This window comes from Chelonoidis abingdonii, chromosome 17 (genome assembly GCF_003597395.2).
Source record: "Chelonoidis abingdonii isolate Lonesome George chromosome 17, CheloAbing_2.0, whole genome shotgun sequence".
In the NCBI taxonomy this organism is placed as follows: Eukaryota; Metazoa; Chordata; order Testudines; family Testudinidae; genus Chelonoidis; species Chelonoidis abingdonii.
The window spans coordinates 9,664,257-9,682,417 of record NC_133785.1 but is presented as its reverse complement, the minus strand read 5'-3'; the positions used below and the strand labels follow the sequence as shown (position 1 = coordinate 9,682,417).

General features: G+C 61.9%; 2 protein-coding genes across 5 annotated transcripts; one reads left to right on the top strand and one right to left on the bottom strand.

Annotated features, from left to right (window-relative positions):
• Positions 1-1,520: 1,520 nt before the first annotated feature.
• SPINDOC (spindlin interactor and repressor of chromatin binding) lies at positions 1,521-7,616 on the bottom strand. 4 transcript variants are annotated; one of them, XM_075073120.1, is made up of 8 exons: positions 7,480-7,574; positions 5,270-5,456; positions 4,867-5,127; positions 4,497-4,610; positions 4,237-4,383; positions 3,958-4,077; positions 3,418-3,561; positions 1,521-3,160 (listed from the first exon to the last, which is right to left on the bottom strand). In XM_075073120.1, the coding sequence occupies exons 1-8, from the start codon at positions 7,549-7,551 to the stop codon at positions 2,718-2,720; spliced, it is 1,488 nt and encodes a 495-aa protein (XP_074929221.1). In that variant the 5' UTR covers positions 7,552-7,574; the 3' UTR covers positions 1,521-2,717. The 4 variants fall into 4 exon arrangements, with proteins under 4 accessions (XP_074929221.1, XP_074929222.1, XP_074929223.1 ...); XM_075073121.1 differs by having other exon boundaries at positions 2,651-3,160; positions 7,545-7,616; XM_075073122.1 differs by lacking the exon at positions 4,237-4,383 and having other exon boundaries at positions 2,651-3,160.
• A 1,343-nt stretch (positions 7,617-8,959) lies between these two features.
• On the top strand, positions 8,960-15,699 carry ZFTA (zinc finger translocation associated). Its single transcript, XM_032804238.2, has 5 exons — positions 8,960-9,067; positions 10,327-10,782; positions 11,622-12,017; positions 12,397-12,822; positions 14,002-15,699. The coding sequence occupies exons 1-5, from the start codon at positions 9,001-9,003 to the stop codon at positions 14,517-14,519; spliced, it is 1,863 nt and encodes a 620-aa protein (XP_032660129.1). The 5' UTR covers positions 8,960-9,000; the 3' UTR covers positions 14,520-15,699.
• The last annotated feature ends 2,462 nt before the right edge of the window (positions 15,700-18,161 follow it).

Sequence of the window (18,161 nt, the reverse complement as noted above, 5' to 3'; positions counted from 1 at the left end):
GGGAGGGACCCACAGGGTCTGGCTCTTAAAGCTGCCACCTTTCTGCTGGCTGAGCTGTAAGGCCCAGGTGTTAGCTAAGGCTGCAGCAGGGGCTAGACAGAGCCCAGCCCCCACTGGAGGAAGGCAGAGCCCCATCTGGGGCAGGAGTGGGTTAGACGCGTACGGGCAGCCAGGCAAATGCATGAACCCACTCACCAGAGACCCCCCCTACGCACTCACCTGCCCCTCCATTACACACACGTTCACAAGCCCACCCCCCAGACACCACTCTCCCCATTCACGCAATCCCATCCTGACACAATCACACCCTTGTCTGCCCCAGAGCCAGTCATGTAACGCCCCTGCCCTGCACTGGAGCTGGCTAGGGGGCGCTGCACAGCCAGGGGCTAGCGAGCGTGCAACAATCCCTGCCCCCTCATCCCCCGGGGTGGAGGCTCGTATTGGGCTCCCCCCTTTTCCCCACGGATCTCAGAGCTTTGTATTTAAAGAGACTGTCCCACCCCCAGGAGTAGGAGCTTGGAGTGTGGCGGGGCGGGGGGGACTCTGCTGTTTCTCTTTGGAATTTGTCTTCATTATTTATTGAGGTCAGGAATAATTTATTAAACGTGGATTCATTTTTGTAACAAGGCTTCCATGTGCTGCATTGGGGGGTAGGGGGGACTTGGGAGGGGATGGGGAGATCTGCGATGGGGTGGGGGGGCTGGAATGGAGCAGTAGACGTGGGTCTCCTAGGAGGTCTGGGACTGGAGGTACAGGCATGAGGAGGAGAATCGGGTGGGGGGGCAGCATATGGATCGGGGGGCTTGCTAGGGGAATGGCCCCAGACTGACCCACTGGGTGTTGGGCAGCAAAGTTGTTTGTCAGACAGGGAGTGGATGGGAAACACCCCTCCCCCTTAGCGAATGGGAGCGAAGGGGCACTCAGCAGGCACATGGCACCCCTGGTCACCCCCGTCCTGCAGCATCACCTTGCCTGGAGGGATGGGAGCCCCCCCCGATACTTCTGCAAACCAGGGGGGAAGGGGCCAGTCCTCACAAATGCAGGATGTGCCCTGTGTGGGGCTGTGCTAAAGCTCAGCCAGGGGGCGGGTAGTTTGGCTGCCAAATGGCTATTGGCGAGGTAGACCCCCCTTCTTTGGCCATGGGAGCCCCCAGCTGGGCTCCACCCTGGAGGAGATGGGGCACAGGCCAAGTGGCCTCCGAACAAGGAGAGTGCCTAGCCTAGCCAAACACCCACTGACCCCAGCCTAGTGCCTCCCACCTCACCATTCCACCCCTCTCCCGAGTCCTGCCCCCATCACCTCCCCACCCCCAAGACAGCCTCTGCCCACCCCCATCCTGCTCTGCCCCGAGCCTTCCCAGTGATGACCCGGTTAGAATGAAGGGGCTTGTAGCCACTGGGGTGGTACATGAGCCAGGCAACACCCAGGACGGTGAGGGCTCCTCCCTGCTCCAGGAGAAGGCCTGGAGACGAGCGCAGGATGTAGGATCAGGGCACCCAAGGATTAAATGCCACTCGACTTCATCAAAAATAATTTATTGCTCCTGGCTCTATTTACATTCTGTGGGGGTGCCCTCACGTGGCTGCTCTGGGTAACTGCAGGAGGCATTCATCCTACCCCTTCCTGGGCTATAATGCAGCTTGGGGAGGGCCAGTTGGCACTGCCCCAGCACTCCCTGCCCCCACTGGCAGGAGGCACAAGAACAGGTACATCAAGGAGAACAGTGCCAGGGGGCAAGGAGGCGTGGATCCCCCCCAGGCAGTGGAGGGAGAATGCTGGACAAAGGAGGCAGAGATCAAAGGCCATGGGGGTTTGCAGGACACCTATAGTGGGAAGGGCTGGGGGTGTGGCTCAGTATCCCTGTATAGCTGGGTTGATCGGGAGCGTCCTACCTCACCCCCCAAGATGCTCCCACCCCCCCGCAGGTCACCCCCACCAGTATGTGGGCAGCCTTCCCTGTGCTGGAGTGGAGCGGAGCCAGGTCTCCATTCCCCCCTCAGCCTCACTCCTTCCCTTGCAGCGCCCCGTGCTGGGGTGGAGCGGGGCCAGGTCCCCATTCCCTCTTCAGCCTCACTTCTTCCCCTGCAGCACCCTGTGCTGGGGTGGAGCAGGGAGAGGTCCCCATTCCCCCCTCAGCCTCACTCCTTCCCTTGCAGTGCCCCGTGCTGGGGTGGAGCGGGGCCAGGTCCTCATTCCCCCCTCAGCCTCACTCCTTCCCTTGCAGCGCTTCGTGCTGGGGTGCAGCAGGGAGAGATCCCCAGTCCCCCCCTCAGCCTCACTCCTTCCCTTGCAGCGCCCTGTGCTGGGGTGGAGCAGGGAGAGGTCCCCAGTCCCACCTCAGCCTCACTCCTTCCCTTGCAGCGCCCCATGCTGGGGTGGAGCGGGACCAGGTCCCCATTCCTCCCTCAGCCTCACTCCTTCCCCTGCAGTGCCCAGTGCTAGGGTGGAGCGGGGGCAGGTCCCTGGGTTGCTATTCCCCCTGCAGCGCCCTGTGCTGGGGTGGAGCGGGGACGGGTCCCCATTCACCCCTCAGCCTCACTCCTTCCCCTGCAGCACCCGTGCTAGGGTGCAGTGGAGGCAGGTCCCTCGGTCGCTTTTCCCCCTTCAGCACCCTGTGCTGGGATGGAGCAGGGAGAGGTCCCCATTCCCCTCAGCCTCACTCCTTCCCCTGCAGTGCCCCGTACTAGGGTGGAGCGGGGGCAGGTCCCTGGGGTTGCTATTCTCCCTTCAGCGCCCCATGCTGGGGTGGAGCAGGGATGGGTCCCCGGGTCTCCCACACCTCACGGATGGCCCGGCGCACCCCCCGAGGCAAGTGCAGGGTCTCGGCATGGCACTGGCGGATATGGCGCATGACGGTGCCTAGTCGAATAGGCAGCAGTGAGTACTCGCAGACCATGCACACCATGGTGCCGGCACCAGCATCGTAGTCCATCAGGAAGTCGGCGCGCCATGCCGGGTCAAAGGGCCTGGCCTTGGGTGGGGAGGGTGCTGGTGGGGCCTTGCCCTGCGCCTGCCAGCTCTGCAGGGTGCAGCGGACGGTGCTAGGGCTCAGGCGGAGGCGCCGGGTGATGCCATGGTGAGAGTAGCCCTTGCGGCGGAGGCGGGGGACACCTGGGTCCAGATCCTGGCTGGGCAGCGCAGAGATGGGGCAGTTGCCAACTGCAGAGAGGGCAAAGGGTTAATGCTGAGAACCAGCAGCCAGCACTGTAAAGCAGCTAACTCCGGGGTGGGGGCGTGGGGGCTGTTTATACGGGCACCCATCACCAGGAACTGAGAGGCAGCTGCCTTTGGGGTGGGGCATATGGGAGCTGTTAATATAGGGATCCCATGTCCAGCAGTAAGATGCAGCTGCCTCTGGGGTGGACTCTAGTGGGCCACTAGGGACCCTCCCCACTAACTCACCTTGCCACACTCACCTGGGTTCCCTGCGCCCCGTCTCACGGTCCCTGCTTTGCTCAGCTGCTTCTGTCTCTTTCCTAGTGCCTGGGTTTTTCCCCTGTCCCCTGGGCTCTTCCGTTCCTGGATGCTTGGATTCTTTCTGATTTCTCTCCCTCCAGAAGCTGCAGGAAGAGAGGGGTCAGCGAGGGGGGGATCGCTGTGCCTCCTCTCCCTTCACCACCCACCGTGGGTGTCCTCCCCAGCTCCCCCAAGGCATGTACGTTGGGAAGGGAGTGCCTGCCCCTTGTCTCCCCCCGGGGTCAGGATGGAGTCACCAGTGAGTGGGCACTCAGCTGGCCCCCAGCCAAGGGGAACCAGCAAGGGGCAGCATCTGAGGCTGGGAGCTGGCTGAGATCCTGGAGGCTGATCTGTGGGAGCTGCGATGCAGCTGGGACCGTGGAGGAGGGATAGGACAACGGGGTCGGAGGTGGGCGGCAGGAAGAGGCATGTCTTCAGCTCTGCTCTGGGGGAAATAGGGGTGGCTGCAGGGGACACCCTCTTTCCTACAGTGCCCTCACCTGACTGGGGTCTGCAGTACAGCCTGAGCGTGAATCCGGCTGGGAAAGAACCGTCAGTGAAGAGGCGGATTTCGGGGGGCGCTGAGCTTGGGGCAGCCTCCTCTGAGGGGGATGTTGTCCCTGTGGGGAGAGACACAGCAGTAAGGGTGGGGTAGGGACTGAGAAGGAACCAAGGTCCTGGCTCCCAGCTCCCCTGCTCTAACCCACAGATCCCACTCTCCTCCCCGGGAACTGAATCCAGGAATCCTGCTCCCTCTCCCCTCCACCCCTACCACTCACCTGGACTCACGGTGCCCCTGTCCTGTCCCTCACTCAGCTGCTTGCTCCTCCGCTCCCTGGCTGGTAGCGCCATGCCCTCCACAGGCCCCATGCTCTGTCGTCGCCTCTGGCCCCGCGGGCGCTGCCCGGGCTCCAGGGCCCTAGCATCTGCAATGAGACACCTGGTGTCACGAGAAGAAGCCCCAAAACAAAGGAGATGGGCACCCACATGGCTGAACATGGTCCCTGACCCCCAGTACCTGCCCAGGCCTGGCACTCACCTGGGCGAGGGGCAGGGCGCCCTCTGGGCTGCCCACGTTTCCGAGTCACCATCTGCTCCTCTGGATCAATTAGAACCTCGATCTCGGCCGGTTCCTTAGCCCCATGGTACTGACCTAGAGAGGAAGTGAAAGTCTGGGATGGCTGCATCATCCCCTGCCCTGCTGGTGCCCTTCAATCCCAACCCATAGCTCCACTGCTCCCTCCCCTGACACAGCTCCCCTGGTGCTCCTTGCTCCTGGTCTGCAGCTGCCTGCTACCCCAGCCCTGTGCTCCTCCCCAGCTCTGCTGATGCCCCTCAGGCCCGACCCACAGCTCACCTAATACCTCAGCCCTGGGTTCCCCTGATTCAGGAGGGGCTGGGGAACATACCTGGGGTGCAGGGTGGGGGTGCCCCCTCAGGCAGGTTGCCCCCCTGGCTCCAGGCCTCCAGAATGTTGTGCTTCTCCTCCGGGCTGAGGCCCAGCGAGTGGGCGTGGTGCTGCAGAACATGCTCCCGGGCAGCACTCGGCCCACAGGTACCTAGGAAGGTGCCACAGACCATGCACACGGTCCCGCCGCGCCCTGGGCAGTCTCCCACTAAGTACTCCTGCTGCCAGGCCCTACCAGGCCCTGCCTCTGCTGGTGCTCCCCCTAGCCAGAAAGACAAAATGTGCTCAGGGGCGCGAGAACCCAGGAGTCCTTGGCACCCAGCCCCCTTAGCTCACACCACTAGACCCCGCTCCCCTCCCAGGGCAGGGGCTAGAACCCAGAGTTCTGGCTGGAAAGTCCATACCTCTGTCTAGAGGCTCCTTGTCAGCCTCCTCCAGCTTGACCCCGGGGGCGAGGTCGCCCACAGGGGCACAGAGCTGGGCACAGGCTGCAATTGGCACTGGTTCCTCTGCCTCACACTTCAGCGAGACAGCAATGTACTCCAGCTGGGGCACCTCTGCCTTCACCTCCATGGCTGGGCCTGGGCAGAGCTAGGCACAATGGAGGGAAGGGTTAGTCAGGGACTCAGGAGACCCCACCCCAGTCTAACCACTAGACCTCACTTCCCTCCCAGACCTAGGGACCGAATCCAGGAGCTCAGAGCCCCTCCCTCCCTAGGCACTGGCTGACCTTGGGCAGAGCTTCCCCCACCCCCACCTTGCCTCTCTTTCACTACCCCTAACCTCAAGGCCACCCCCACCCCCTTCTTATCTCCAGCCACTCAGGCCTAGCAACAGCCCCTTTGTGCTCTTCTGTGGGAGGCAGAGTCCCAGCTTGGGACAACCCCATCCCCATTCAGGCCACTGTGGCAAGGAACCCCCAAAAGGACCCAGTGTCTTGCCCCTCTCAGGCCAGGGGCCTGGATCCACTCCCTTTCTACCCTGAGAAATACATCCCTCGCCCCCCCATCCCTGTGAGCCTCCTCTCAGTCCCCCCACATCTGCTCACTGACCCCTGTATAGTGGGGGTGCTGAGAGCCATTGAATCAAATTGTAAACCCTATGGAAATTTCTTAATGCACCCCCCACTCCAGCATCTATGCCCTCAACACTTCATTCCCAACCCTCTTTCCCCACTGACCCTGGAAACCTCCCCTTCTTCCCAGACCCCCATAACTCTACGTGTCCCCTCTGAAGCTCCCGCCTTTTCAATTTCCCTGCTCTTGGGAGTGTCCCCCACCCCCAGGAACTGTAGGCCCCAATGACAGTTGGAGCCCTCCCTTCCCAAGTGTCCACCCCCCCGACCCTGAGATCACCTCCAGATTCCCTCCTTCCCAGACTCTCCAGTGAGCCTGGGAGTCCAGTTGCCCCTCCACCCCCTTTTGCTGGCTGCCTTGTGGCTGCTCCACATAGGATGCTTGCAGGGCCATCCGGCAGCAGAAAAAAGGAAGAGGGAGGGTCACTCCCACTGGAGCCTGTGTGGGGGCTTTAAGGCACCAGCTACAGGGGGGCTGAAGAGGCAGTGATCCTCTCCCAGAGCCAAGGAGGGAACCCAGGGGTCCTGACCCACTGGCTGGAAGATTCCAAGATGGACACGCCAGACTGCAAAAGATCCCAAGTGGTTTATAACCAATGCACCAGGTACCAAGATGCAGCCACCTCAGGGGGCAGGGCACAGGGGCTGATTAATAACCAGACATCCTTTGCTATGGAAGAGGGGCCCTCAGAACAGCAGACCAAGCTGGACCCCACCCTGCAGGAATGGAGAACCCACCGATCCTTCTATGGGTCTGGTCTCCTGCCCCCAATCCATGCACAATGACACCCCCTACTGCATCCCAGCCCTCTCCAGTAATCCACTCCTCCAGCACAATCTAGTCCCCATCTGGATCCCATTCCTCCGATCACAGTCTGCTCAGTCCCCTAATTCTCCTCCCACAGGCCACCGCACTGGATCCCAATGACCCCATGCTAAACCTGTGCAACTCTTCCCATATTAGATCCCCGCCCCCCAAGTGACTCACACCATCCACTGGATCCTGATGCCAGCATCTTCTTCCTCCCCAGTGGGACCCCACCCCCACAGGATCTCTGCCCCTCTTTCCTCCCCACTATGACCTGTGCCTTCCACTGGATCCCAGCCCCTCTCCCCATGTGACCCATTCATTCCACAGGATCCCAGCTCCTACTTCTTCCCCAGTGTGACCCACACACCCACTGGATCCCAGCTATAGGTGCTGGAACTAGAGGTGCTGGGTAGCACCCCAGGGCTGGAAGTGGTTTCCATCACATACGGGGTTTATAGTTTGATTCAATGGCTCTCAGCACCCCCACTATAAAATTGTTCCAGCTCCTCTGATCCCAGCCCCTCCTTCGTCCGCAGTGTGATCCAGACCCCCGCTTGATCCCAGCCCCACAGCACCCCCATTAGATCCCAGCCCCCAATGCCACTCGCACCCCCACTAGATCCCAGCCCCTCCCCCAGCCTCCCCGCTGGATCCCAGCCCTTCCCACCACCGGATCCCAGCCCCTTCCCCCGCTGCCGGATCCATCCTGGCGACCCCTCCCCATTCACCGGCTCGCGCTGCTGCTCCCGGGCCCGGCACCATAGAGTTTCGCGGAGGGAGCGGCCCCACTCACCTCCCATCCAGCCCCCACAATGTCCCTCTCTATGGTCTCATTGTCCCGGCTCTCTTAGCTTGGGGCTCCCTCCATTGCGCACAGCCAATCGTGAGAAGCCTACCGCCCTAAGCTCCGCCTCCTTCAGCACCGGCCAATCAGTACGTGGATTAGAGAAGGAGTAGGAGGAGCCTGGGGGAGGAGCTGGACCAGCCACCACCTACCGGCCGAGAGCGGGATTGCAGGATGTGGGAGGGGAGGGGCGGGGATTGTAGTGGCTGAGTCTCGCTCGGTGGGGACAGGAATGGGGCCTGGTCTATAGGGGCAGGCGGAGGCCCACCCCCGGGAAGGGAAGGGAAAAGGCTGAGGCCAGCCTCACGGACATAGAGAGAGGGAGGGAATTCTGTAGGAGCTGATTCCTGTTCCCTGGGCACAGGAAGGGGATTCTGAAGGGGAGGGGATAGTATAGCGGCTGAGCCCCTCCCCAGGGGGACAGGAAAAAGGAGAGGGAATTCTATAAGGGATGGGGATTCCATAAGGTCTGAGCTCCATCCCTGGACACGAAGGAGGGGGGGCGATTTATGTGTGCTGGGCTTTGCTCCCGGAGCAGAGCGAAGGGGAATTCTTCAGGGACTGAATCGTGGAACGAGGAGGGGGAGGGGATTTTATAAGGGACGGGATTCCATGGGGCAGAACCCCACCCCCAGGGCACGTATGGGGGATTCTGTAGTGGATGGGGGTTGAAGCAGTGAGACAGTGTGGGGATGGCACTGGGGAAGCCCGTGGAGTGGGAGGCAACGTGGGGGGCAGAGGTTTCGCCCAGGCACAGGGATCGGTCCCTGTGCTGCATGGGGCATAGTCGCTCCCAACACCCCCGCTCGATCAGGGTAACGGGGGCTGAAGGGAGCGCACCGCTCTGTGTTAGAACTGGGCGGTGCACTGATGAGGAGTAGCAGGAACCTGGGGCAGTTCAGTGTATTGCAAACGGCCCCTTATAGCCCAGCTCCCCCACTCCCTCCTCGGTTGGGGACTCAGAGTCGCGGGGTGTGTGTGTGAGAACTGGGGCTGCTGATAACTATCGGTGCCCCCTTATATCCCAGCCCTCTACCCCATATATCCCCAGTCCCCGCCTTGAGTCCCCGCTCCCCTCTCTACGACTGGGGAGGGGACTCACGGGGTGGAGTGGGGTGGATGAGACCCGGGGGGTGCCCTCATCGCCTCCCCCCATGCTGCAGAAATAGAGCGCGGCCCCTTTAAATTTACCCAGGAGCCCTTAAAGGAGCCCCAGGGGCCCCAGGCAGGAATCCCCACCCCGGCCGGAGCAGCCTGGCTCGGCCGCAGCCGCCGTACGGAGCCCGGGAGCTCCCTCCCCGCGCGGGCAGGGCTCTGCGGCAGCCCCGAGCCTGCCCCGCGGCCCCGTCGCGGATGGACAGGCGGCCGGAGGGGGGCGGGTGCTGACGGACGCACGGACAGAGGGATGGAGCCGCCTCCCTCCTCGCCTCCCCCCCGCCCCATCAAACGGGAGCCCCTGGACCCGGAGGCAGGTGAGAACAAAGGGGGCGGCCGGCGCCCCCTGCCGGCCCTGGGGTGAGCAGGCGCCCAAGGGACTCGGGTGGGGGGTGACGGCCCCTTTAAGACTCACTCCAATGGCCCCCTTCCCACCCCTTTAAGACTCTCGCCCCCTCCTTTAAAGCAGCAACCCCCCCATTTTATAAGGAACGAATCCTGTCTCCTGCTCCCCCTGTGCCCCTTTGAAACCCTCTTCCTAAAGACACATAAAGCCTGATAGAGCAGGTCTCCTCCCCACTGTCCACTCCCACTGCCGCTTTAAGGCCCCCCACCCCTCTTATTGGTCAGGGTTCTTGTCCCCTGCTTCCCTCCCCTCCCCCAGGTCTCTTAAAGGGGTAACCTCCCCCATCTCTTTTATCTTGGGGCCCTAAAGGTGTCTTTAGGTATTTAAAGGGGAGGGGCACCCACGTTTTTGCTGGGGATTTAAAGGGGCAGTAACCTCTTCTCGTTGCGCTCTCAAGCCTCAGCTCTTAAAGGGGCAGGATGGTCGTGCCCTTTGCTGGGGTCTTAAAGGGCATGGAGCCCTCTGGTCACTGGGCTTCTCTCCTTTGGGTAGGGGCATGGAAGTTCAGGGTGATCCCCCTAGGTCTTTTAAAGGGACAAGAGGCCCTTCTGAGGACATGAAAGGACAAAGTCCCCAAATGCTGTACATAGCTCTGCCAATTCCCCTCAATCCCCACCCGCAGCCCCCGGCCATCCCAGCCTGGGCTTCCCCCACAGCTCTGCCAGTGCCCCTCAATCCCCAGCCACAGGCCCCAGTGATCCCAGCCCTGGGGTCCCCCCACAGCTCTGCCAGTGCCCCTCAATCCCCACCTGCAGCCCCCGGCCATCCCAGCCTGGGCTTCCCCCCGAGCTCTGCCAGCACCCCTCAATCCCCACCCACAGGCCCTGGCCATCCTAGCCTGGGCTCCCCCCACAGCTCTGCCAGTGCCCCTCAGTCGCCACCCACAACTACTGGCCATCCCAGCCCTGGGCTCCCCCGACAGCTCTGCCAGTGTCCCTCAATCCCCACCCACAGGCCCTGGCCATCCTAGCCCTGGGCTCCCCCCAAGCTCTGCTGATGCCCCTTAGTCCCCACCCGCAGCCCCTGGCCATCCCAGCTGTGGGCTCCCCCCATAGTTCTGTTTCTACCCCCTCAGTTCCCACGTGAGACCCATCCTCCCATGCACGCACTCTTGCCAAGATGCCAGGCTACATTCTCACACATCCCTGCCCATGTGGTTTGTTTCACTAGGGGAATTCCCAAGCCAGGACAGCACTGAGGCCCCTGAGTTGATGCTAGGGAGGTCCCTGGCATGGGGGACCCCCAAGGAGCACCCCCTGATGGCTCCAGGGGGGCGGAAGTACTCAGATCACTGTGAGGAGCGGGCATCTCGGCCTGGGAAGAGCCGCATCCCTGGGCGGGACCATCGGCGCTATTATCATGAGCACTGGCGGGCTGAGTACCTGATGGACTTCAACCCGGCACGGCATGGCATGATCTGCATGGTGTGTGGCAGCGCCCTGGCCACCCTCAAGCTGAGCACCATCAAGCGTCACATCCGCCAGAAGCACCCCTACTCTGGGGACTGGGGCCCCCGTGAGAAGCAGGTCATCATCCAGAGCTGGGACGCCCACCTCGGGCTGGACGGGGAGCTTGAGGGACACGGAGACCCCGCCCAGGCACCTGACAGTCTGCAGGGAGCACAAGGTAGCGCATAAGTCCTATGCCCAGGCACCCCCCCTCTATGCAGCCCTTTCCACTGTTCCTATGCATCCCCATCTCTGAACGCCCATCCCCTCTGCACCCCCAGCACTCCCCCACTGCCCTGAGCACCCACATGCTGCTCCTAGGCAACCCCTCCCCTGAGGACCCATCCCCCTCCTAGACACCCCTCTCCTGAATACTCTGACACATTCCTCAACTCCTGGGACCCCCATTCCCTGGGCAGCCTTCCAAAGCATCTCCCCACCTTTCCTTTCCCACAGGTGTGCACCCGCACTCCAGAAATCTCTCCTCCGGTCTCTGGGGGCACCTGGGTCTCAGTGAGGGCCTGCCCCCCCCCCACTTGGGGAATCCACCTTGCCCAAATCCCCACTGCTCCAGGCACCCTTCTTGTTGGGCAGCTAAGGCTCTTCCCCCGTAGGGGATGCTCCACTCTGCCCTGGCGTGAGCCCATGTGGTGCCTAGCCCTCCCATTTGTGATGGTGGCAGCTAGCAGCTGGCGAGAACAAGATGGGGGGGTGAGTTTAGTGGGAAGGTGAGGACATGGCAGGGGATGGGGAACTGCGGGCTGACTGACCCATCTCCATGTCCATCTCTCAGGGGGGCTGAGGGGAAGGGGCATGCAGGAGAGATGGGGTTCAGGGTTAAGAAGGAAGGGTGGCTGGTGTCAGGGTTAGGGGTATCTGAGGCACTGCCCCATCTCTGCCTCCTGCAGGGGCACTGTTGGCAGGAGCGGATACAGCCTGTGCCCCATGCCCATCTTGCCCAGGCACTGGGGTCAGGGTTAGGGGGGTGCAGGGCGCTGACCTGTCTGTCTCCCCCAGGGATGCTGTCGGCGGGGGGTGGGTTCTGGCGTCGGCACTGTGCCCCATGCCCATCGCCCCGGGGGGCTGCCCAGCGGCCAGTGGTTGGGGGCAGGAAGGCATCGCCCAGCACCCACCGGCTGGAGTGCTACGTGCGTGAGTCCCTGCAGAGCTGGTTCCAGGCTGAGTTCCTCATGGATTACGATGCCCAGGGCAACCGGTTGCGCTGCATGATGTGTGGGCGCGGGCTGCCCAGCCTCAACCTGGATGACATCAAGCGCCACGTGCTGCAGGCCCATCCCACCTCGCTCGCCTTCAGCCCCGCTGAGAAGGGTGCCATCCTGGAGGCCTGGAACTCCCGCGCCCTCGTGCTGGCTGCTGGCAAGGGCTGGGTGCCGCAGGAAGAGCACCCTGCAGGTGAGGGGGCAGGGAGACCAGGTTGAGGGGACCCCCTCGTGGATGGGGAGGCTGGGAGGACTGGGGTGGGTGTGGGACCTCAGTGGGTGAGGGCAAGGCTGGAGGGACTGGGATGAGGGCTGGAGAGCCTGTGGGTGAGGGGAACATGCCTTCTCCTGTGTCCTCTCTGAGGGGGTGGGCTGGGGTAACAGCATGTGTCACATGTGGGGGCAGTCCTAGCCTGTGATGGGGAGGGTGTGGGTGTGGGTGTGTGTGTTTGATCTGTAGGGACGGGAGCTGAATCTATCTGTGCTGTTGTGGGACAATCTGTCTGTGCCTTTGGGGCACCCACATGTGAAACCCCCCCAGCACCTCTGTCTTGATCCCCATCTCTTCTTAGAGCCCGATGCCCTCTCCCCTGGGGACCTTAGTGCTGAGGCCTCTGAGCCATGCTCGGCGATGGCTGCCCCAGGGCCAGAGGAGAGCAGCTCCCTAGGGAGCTGGGCCAAGGAGGAGCCTATGGCGCCATGGGAGCTGGATGCAGGGGGGCTGCTGCGGGGTAAAGACCACCGGCCCCACTTCCAGGAGCACTGGCGGCTGGAGTACCTCATGGACTACCACGGCGAGCAGCACGGGCTGGTTTGCATGGTGTGTGGGGGGGCACTGGCCACCCTCAAAATGAGCACCATCAAACGCCACATCCGCCAGCGGCACCCTGACTCCACCCTGCTCAGCCACCAGGTCAAAGCCCTGATCGTGGAGGAGTGGAACCGCAAGGTCGCCCAGCTGGTGGAGATGGGGTCACCCCTGCCAGAGCAGGCCTCAGGTGAATGGGGGTTAGGGCTAGGGCCAGCCAGCAGCTGGCCTTCCCATAGGTACTCGAGAAGCTGAGGAGCAAGTCCTGCCATCCAGCCCTGGGCACCGGGGTGTTCCATGGGGCAGAAGCCAAGGGCCATGCCCTGCCATCCAGCCTTGGGCAAGATGGGTAGGGGGAGCTGCTGCTAGCCTCTCATGGGGAGAGGGACAAGCAAAGAGGATCCAGTGCTGTGTGGCTGTCTCAGAATAGCCAGGGACAAGGTGACAGGTCAGATGGGGGCAGGGCTGCTGGGGACTCCCTCCCCCCAGGGAAGATGCCAGGGGGTGCCTGGTGTCCAAAGCAAATGCTAGGGCTGCAGGGAGTAGAGGCAGCCGGGACCACAGGCAGAAGCCCTGGCCTGTACTCTGAACAGTAACAGCCCTGGTCGGCTTCCCTCTGCTACCTGCAAGGACCAGAACCCCATCTGGTGGCAGCAGGAGGTACTGCAACCGGCAGCCCCTCCTGTGTTCCCCACAGTAGCCCCAGGGATACTGCATCCTGCAGGAGCTCAACACGTCCCCCCTAGTGGCAGCAGGAAGCATTGCACCCAGCAGCAGCTCCATGAGTCCCCCTGGTGGTAGCGGGCGGCACTGCACCCAGCAACAGCTCCACAAATGACCCCCAGTCACCAGCAGAGAAGCTGTGTGCCTGAACCACCCCAGGACCTGTGTGAGCACTGGCTTCTCCCAAACCAGTTCTGAAAAAAACTGGATCAGAATCAGCACCAGAGAGGCCCCTCCCCATGCAGAGCCAAGCTGGATTGGAACCAGTGTCCAAGAGGCCCTGAGTCCCCCTGCACCTGGGCTGGGTCAGAACAGCACCATAGGTGAATGTCCCCTCCCCCTCTTAGCCAGGCTGGCTCAGAAGCAGGGCTCTAGAGACACCCCCCACCACACACTGCAGCTGGGCCAATTCCCCCTTCCACGGGGAGGGAGGTGGGATGTGCCATGTTCCCCAGCTGTGCTGTGATCTCTGAGCCATGGCGGTGGGGCCATGGAGCTCTGCTGTGAAGCCACAGGGTCAGCAATTCCATCGTGCTCAGGGATGTGGGAATGAGGCCCGAGTCTGTGCAGTGTGTGTGGGGAGGTGGGGACGGGGGGCCAAGCACAGTACCTAGCTTGACTTGACCTTGCTCTGTCACCTTTCCAGGAGACTCCCAGAATCCTTTGCAGCCATCAAGCCCCGAGGAGCTGGATGAGGATGTGCAGCTGCCTGCAGAGGGGGAGGAGGAGAGTGTGTTGGTGGTGGGTACGCCCCCATACACCCCACAGAGCTCCTCTGACCCCATAGCTGGCCCCCCCATGGGCCTGGCACTGGCACCGCGACGGGAGCAGCGGCGGAACTACCAGCTGCACTGGCGCGTGGAATACCTGATGGACTACGATGGCAGGCGGCACGGGCTGGTGTGCATGGTGTGCGGGGGGGCGCTCGCCACCCTCAAGGTGAGCACCATCAAACGCCACATCCTGCAGGTGCACCCCTTCTCCTTGGACTTCACCCCAGAGGAGCGGCAGACCATCCTGGAGGCCTACAATGAGACAGCCCTGCACTATGAGCCTGCCCTGGGGGAAGAGTCTGAGGTTAAGCCCCACCCCTTCCTCCAGGCCACTCCTGCTGATGAGGAAGAGGCAGAGTTGGCCTGTGTCCCACCCACCAGCACAGCATAGTTGATGGACAGGATTCCGTCTTGACTCTTGGGAGCAGGGTGGGGGGTCCAGGCTATGGACAGACCCCCTTTGCTTAGAGGGCTCGTTTGGGAGCAGAACAGGGGGTTCTGCACCTGCACATGCTACAGACATTGCCTGTGAACTACACAGCACCTTCCCCCACTCCCATCCCCACCCTGATACATCTGGTCCTCATGCACTGATACTCCATAGCCCAAGCTTCGGGGCGGGGGAAAGGGCCTCACATGGCCCCCTGTGGCTTTTAATCCCACCCCATCCGAGCTGGGCATGACACAGAAATGGGGTTGTTGGGGATGGAGGCACATGGGGCTGGAACCCAGCTGCTCAGCGAGCCAGTGGGATAGGGCGTTTGCAAGACATGGGGGTCAGGGGAAGGGATGAAATCATCTCCCTGCTCGGGGCAGGCACTAGTGAGCAAGGGAGCAGCTGCTCTATTTAAGGGGCCAGTTCCACACCCCTCCTGGGACTCTTCCTGGCCCTCAGGGTAGCTGGCTTGAAAAGCTAATGCTCCCCGGCTGCTGCTGCCAACTCCCAGCCTCCCCCAGCTCCCATCTGGCCTCCAAACGGGGCCCATTTCTTCCTGCCGCCCCCATTCCCCTCAGCTGCAGATTTTCACCCCAGCAGCTTCTTCCTGGCACAGGTGTAGGCTAGAATCCATGTCCCTCAGAGCTAATTGGATGTAACCCCAGTGCTCCCACTGACCTTCCCTTTCCCCCACCCAGTCCAGGGAAAGTGCCACCGTCTGTGGAGAGTCTAGACTGGCCTTTGCAGTCGTGTTTATTGGCTTAATTAGCCGCCGAAGTCACCACACCTCATCTAGATGCAACATCCTAAGAACCTTCCTTGGGCTGAAGTTAAACTGACCCTCCCCCGCCAGCACCAGGGGGCCCCAGTAAGTAACCCGCTCCCCTGCCGAATGCCAAGCAGTGCTCACTTGAGCTGTGCAAGGCCTTGGGCCCCGTCATGCCCATGTTTATACCAGCCCCAAGGGCGTGTGGATGGTCGCCCAACTGGAACGCAGTGCTGACACCAGGTGGAAGTGAGTGTAAAAGGGGGGAAGCGGGGTCCCTGTCTTGAGCCGTGGGGGCTGGAATTTCAAGTGCTGAAGGGAGGCCGGGAGCAGGGCTGCGGCTGGGGGGCCTCGGACAGGGGTAAGGGGGTTGAGGCTGGGCCGCAGCTGGGGGTGGGTTGAGGTCTGGAGTGGGGACAAAACTGCAGCCAGGGGCTGAGGCTGGGGCAGGAGCAGAACCACAGCTGCCAGCTGGAAAAGGATGGGTCATTTTCTGCTCGAGCTGCCAGGCTTCACAAGGGTCCTGTCATAAGCTCTCAGCTGCCCCTTGTGTGGCCAATAGCCCTGTATCCCTCCACCATGCAGGGGCAGCAGCTGGTGAGTGGCAGTGATCCCTCCCCTTCATTCTTTGCTCTGCACTGGCCCCCCTCTCCCCGGGGGTGGGGGTGGAGGTAGGTGCCCAGGGCACTCTGACATGGTCCTGCCTGTGTCTCTAACAGGGCTGGCATTGGGATACTAGGCTAGATGGGCCTATTGTTGTAATGCGGGGGTGGAGGGGGCACACTGGCTTTGATGGGCCCATTGATCTGAGCTGGGGCAGGGAGGAGAAGAGAGACTTGGCCCCATAAGGGCAGACGTGGGCAAACTACAGCCCATGGGACCATCCTGCCTGGCCCCTCTCCCGGCGTCCCCCCTCCCCTGCAGCCGGGCCTTGCTCTGGCCGGCTGCTTCCACTGGGCAGTGTGGGGAGTGCAGCTGGCTCTGGCTGGGTGTTGTGCCTGCGAGCTCCTGCTGCTGGTAAGGGGACAGGGAGTGGGGGGTCCTAGGGGGCGTTTGGATGGGGCAGAGGTTTTGGGGGGGGCAGTCAGGGGAGGGGAACACGGAGGGTTGGGAGTGGGAATCTTGGGGGGGCCTGTCGGGGCAGGGATGTGGATAGGGGACAGGGAGCGGGGGAGGGGGTTGAATAAGGGGGTGGGATCCCAGGGGATAGTTAGAGGTGGGGGGTCCGGGGAGGGGGTGGTCAGGGGACAAAGAGAAGAGGGCTGTTGGATAGAGGGTGAGAGTCCAAGGGGGGCTGTCAAGGGGCCAGAGTGTGGATAGGGGTCAGGGCAGTTGGGACAGGGAGCAGGGGGGTTGGATAGAGGGTGGTTATGGGAACGAGAAGTTGGGGGGGGGTTGGGGGTTCTGAGGGGGGCAGGAGCCAGGCTGTTTGGGGAGGCTCAGCCTTCCCTACTGGGCCCTCCATACAGTTTTGCAACCCTAATGTGGCACTTGAGCCAAAAAGTTTGCCCACCCTTGCCATAGGGTCATTAGTCTGATGCAGGGTGAAAGCTCCTTGCGAACCCTTGACAGGCTGGAGCAGCTGGCCCCTGATTGCCATAGAGACAGGGGCAACGCTGCCACCGGCTCCCCTGTCTGCCAAGGCTGCTCCTGCTGGCGGCACAGAATGTGATGCCGCCATACACTGAGCACACTGGGGCCTGTTCCAGCTGCTGCTTTGCTAACACTAGCCAATGTGCCCCTCCTTGCTGCATTTGGGGCAGTGTTAAGTGACTCCCACTTTACAAGGGGGGAACTGAGTCACAGAGGGGCTTTCCCTGTGCTGTACTGGCTTTGTGGAAGATGGCCCAGCCTTGCAACTCAAGGGAGTGGGAGAGCCAATGGAGACAAACCCCCTGGCAACCACTCGTACTTGCACCCTTGCTCCTAGCTGCTCTGAGCAGGGTTACAGAGGCAGTTGCCGATCCACACTAGTGCACACAGCATCCTTAGCAAATGGGTAGAGAGTTACCCTAGAGCACGGTGCGGGGGGGGGGGGGGAGCCCTGGGGTTACACCACCAACCCCTTGCTGCTGCCCCCACTTCTCCTCCAAGGGGCTGGGACCATTCAGTTTTGCTCATGTCACTTGAACCATCCATATTTGGAAATCTTTCTGTGCTTCCACCCTGTGTGTCATCTCTAGGCTGGGGGAGGAGGGGACCCTCTTTCCGCTCTCTGCCATAGCAGCTGGCCCCTCGTGCTGGGGCAGCTCTGCTCATGTGCATCTAGGCTCCAAAGTGCTGGGTTTTAAGCTGGCCTCTGCTTCAAAGTGCACTGGGACAGCCCCCTTTGAGGCTCCATCTCTGAGCAGCTGCATGAGCCCATCATCCACTTGCTGTAGAGAAGCTGCCCATCAAAGAACAGCAAAATACAGCCATGGGGCTATAATGCTGCATGGAAGGAAAGAGGGAGGCAGACCTAGTGCGTAGAGTGCTAACCTCAGACTTGAAAGACCTGGGTTCAATTCCCTGTTCCCCTATAAACTTCCTGGGTTTCCTTGGGGAAGTCACTTAGGCTCAGTGCCCCTGTCTCTACAATGGGGATAACAGCCCTGCTCTGCCTCCTGGGGGGAGGAGGGAGAATAAATGCATTAAGGATGCTGGGGCACTCAGATCCAGTGGTACTTTAGATGGAAGGTTGCAGCTGATGTGCTGTAGGGTGGATGGGGCCCATTGGTCTGATCTGGGAGTATGGAGGGAAGCAGCCTGGTGGGGCCCATTGCTCTCAGCCAGGGAAGATACTAGGGGTAGGAGGGTCTTGAGAGGCCTCTGGTTCTGATCCATGCTGCATA

What these genes read in the sequence shown, in the direction of transcription:
- SPINDOC (XM_075073120.1), bottom strand. Translation starts at nt 7,551, where the DNA reads ATGGGAGGTGAGTGGGGCCGCTCCCTCCGCGAAACTCTATGGTGCCGG. An exon ending in CAGGGGCACCGTGAGTCCAG is followed by an intron (nt 4,078 to 4,236) that starts GTGAGTGGTAGG and finishes CTCTCCCCACAG; the next exon opens with GGACAACATCCCCCTCAGAG. An exon ending in GTACTGCAGACCCCAGTCAG is followed by an intron (nt 3,562 to 3,957) that starts GTGAGGGCACTG and finishes CTCTTCCTGCAG; the next exon opens with CTTCTGGAGGGAGAGAAATC.
- ZFTA (XM_032804238.2), top strand. Translation starts at nt 9,001, where the DNA reads ATGGAGCCGCCTCCCTCCTCGCCTCCCCCCCGCCCCATCAAACGGGAG. An exon ending in CAGTCTGCAGGGAGCACAAG is followed by an intron (nt 10,783 to 11,621) that starts GTAGCGCATAAG and finishes TGTCTCCCCCAG; the next exon opens with GGATGCTGTCGGCGGGGGGT. An exon ending in CCTGCCAGAGCAGGCCTCAG is followed by an intron (nt 12,823 to 14,001) that starts GTGAATGGGGGT and finishes TCACCTTTCCAG; the next exon opens with GAGACTCCCAGAATCCTTTG.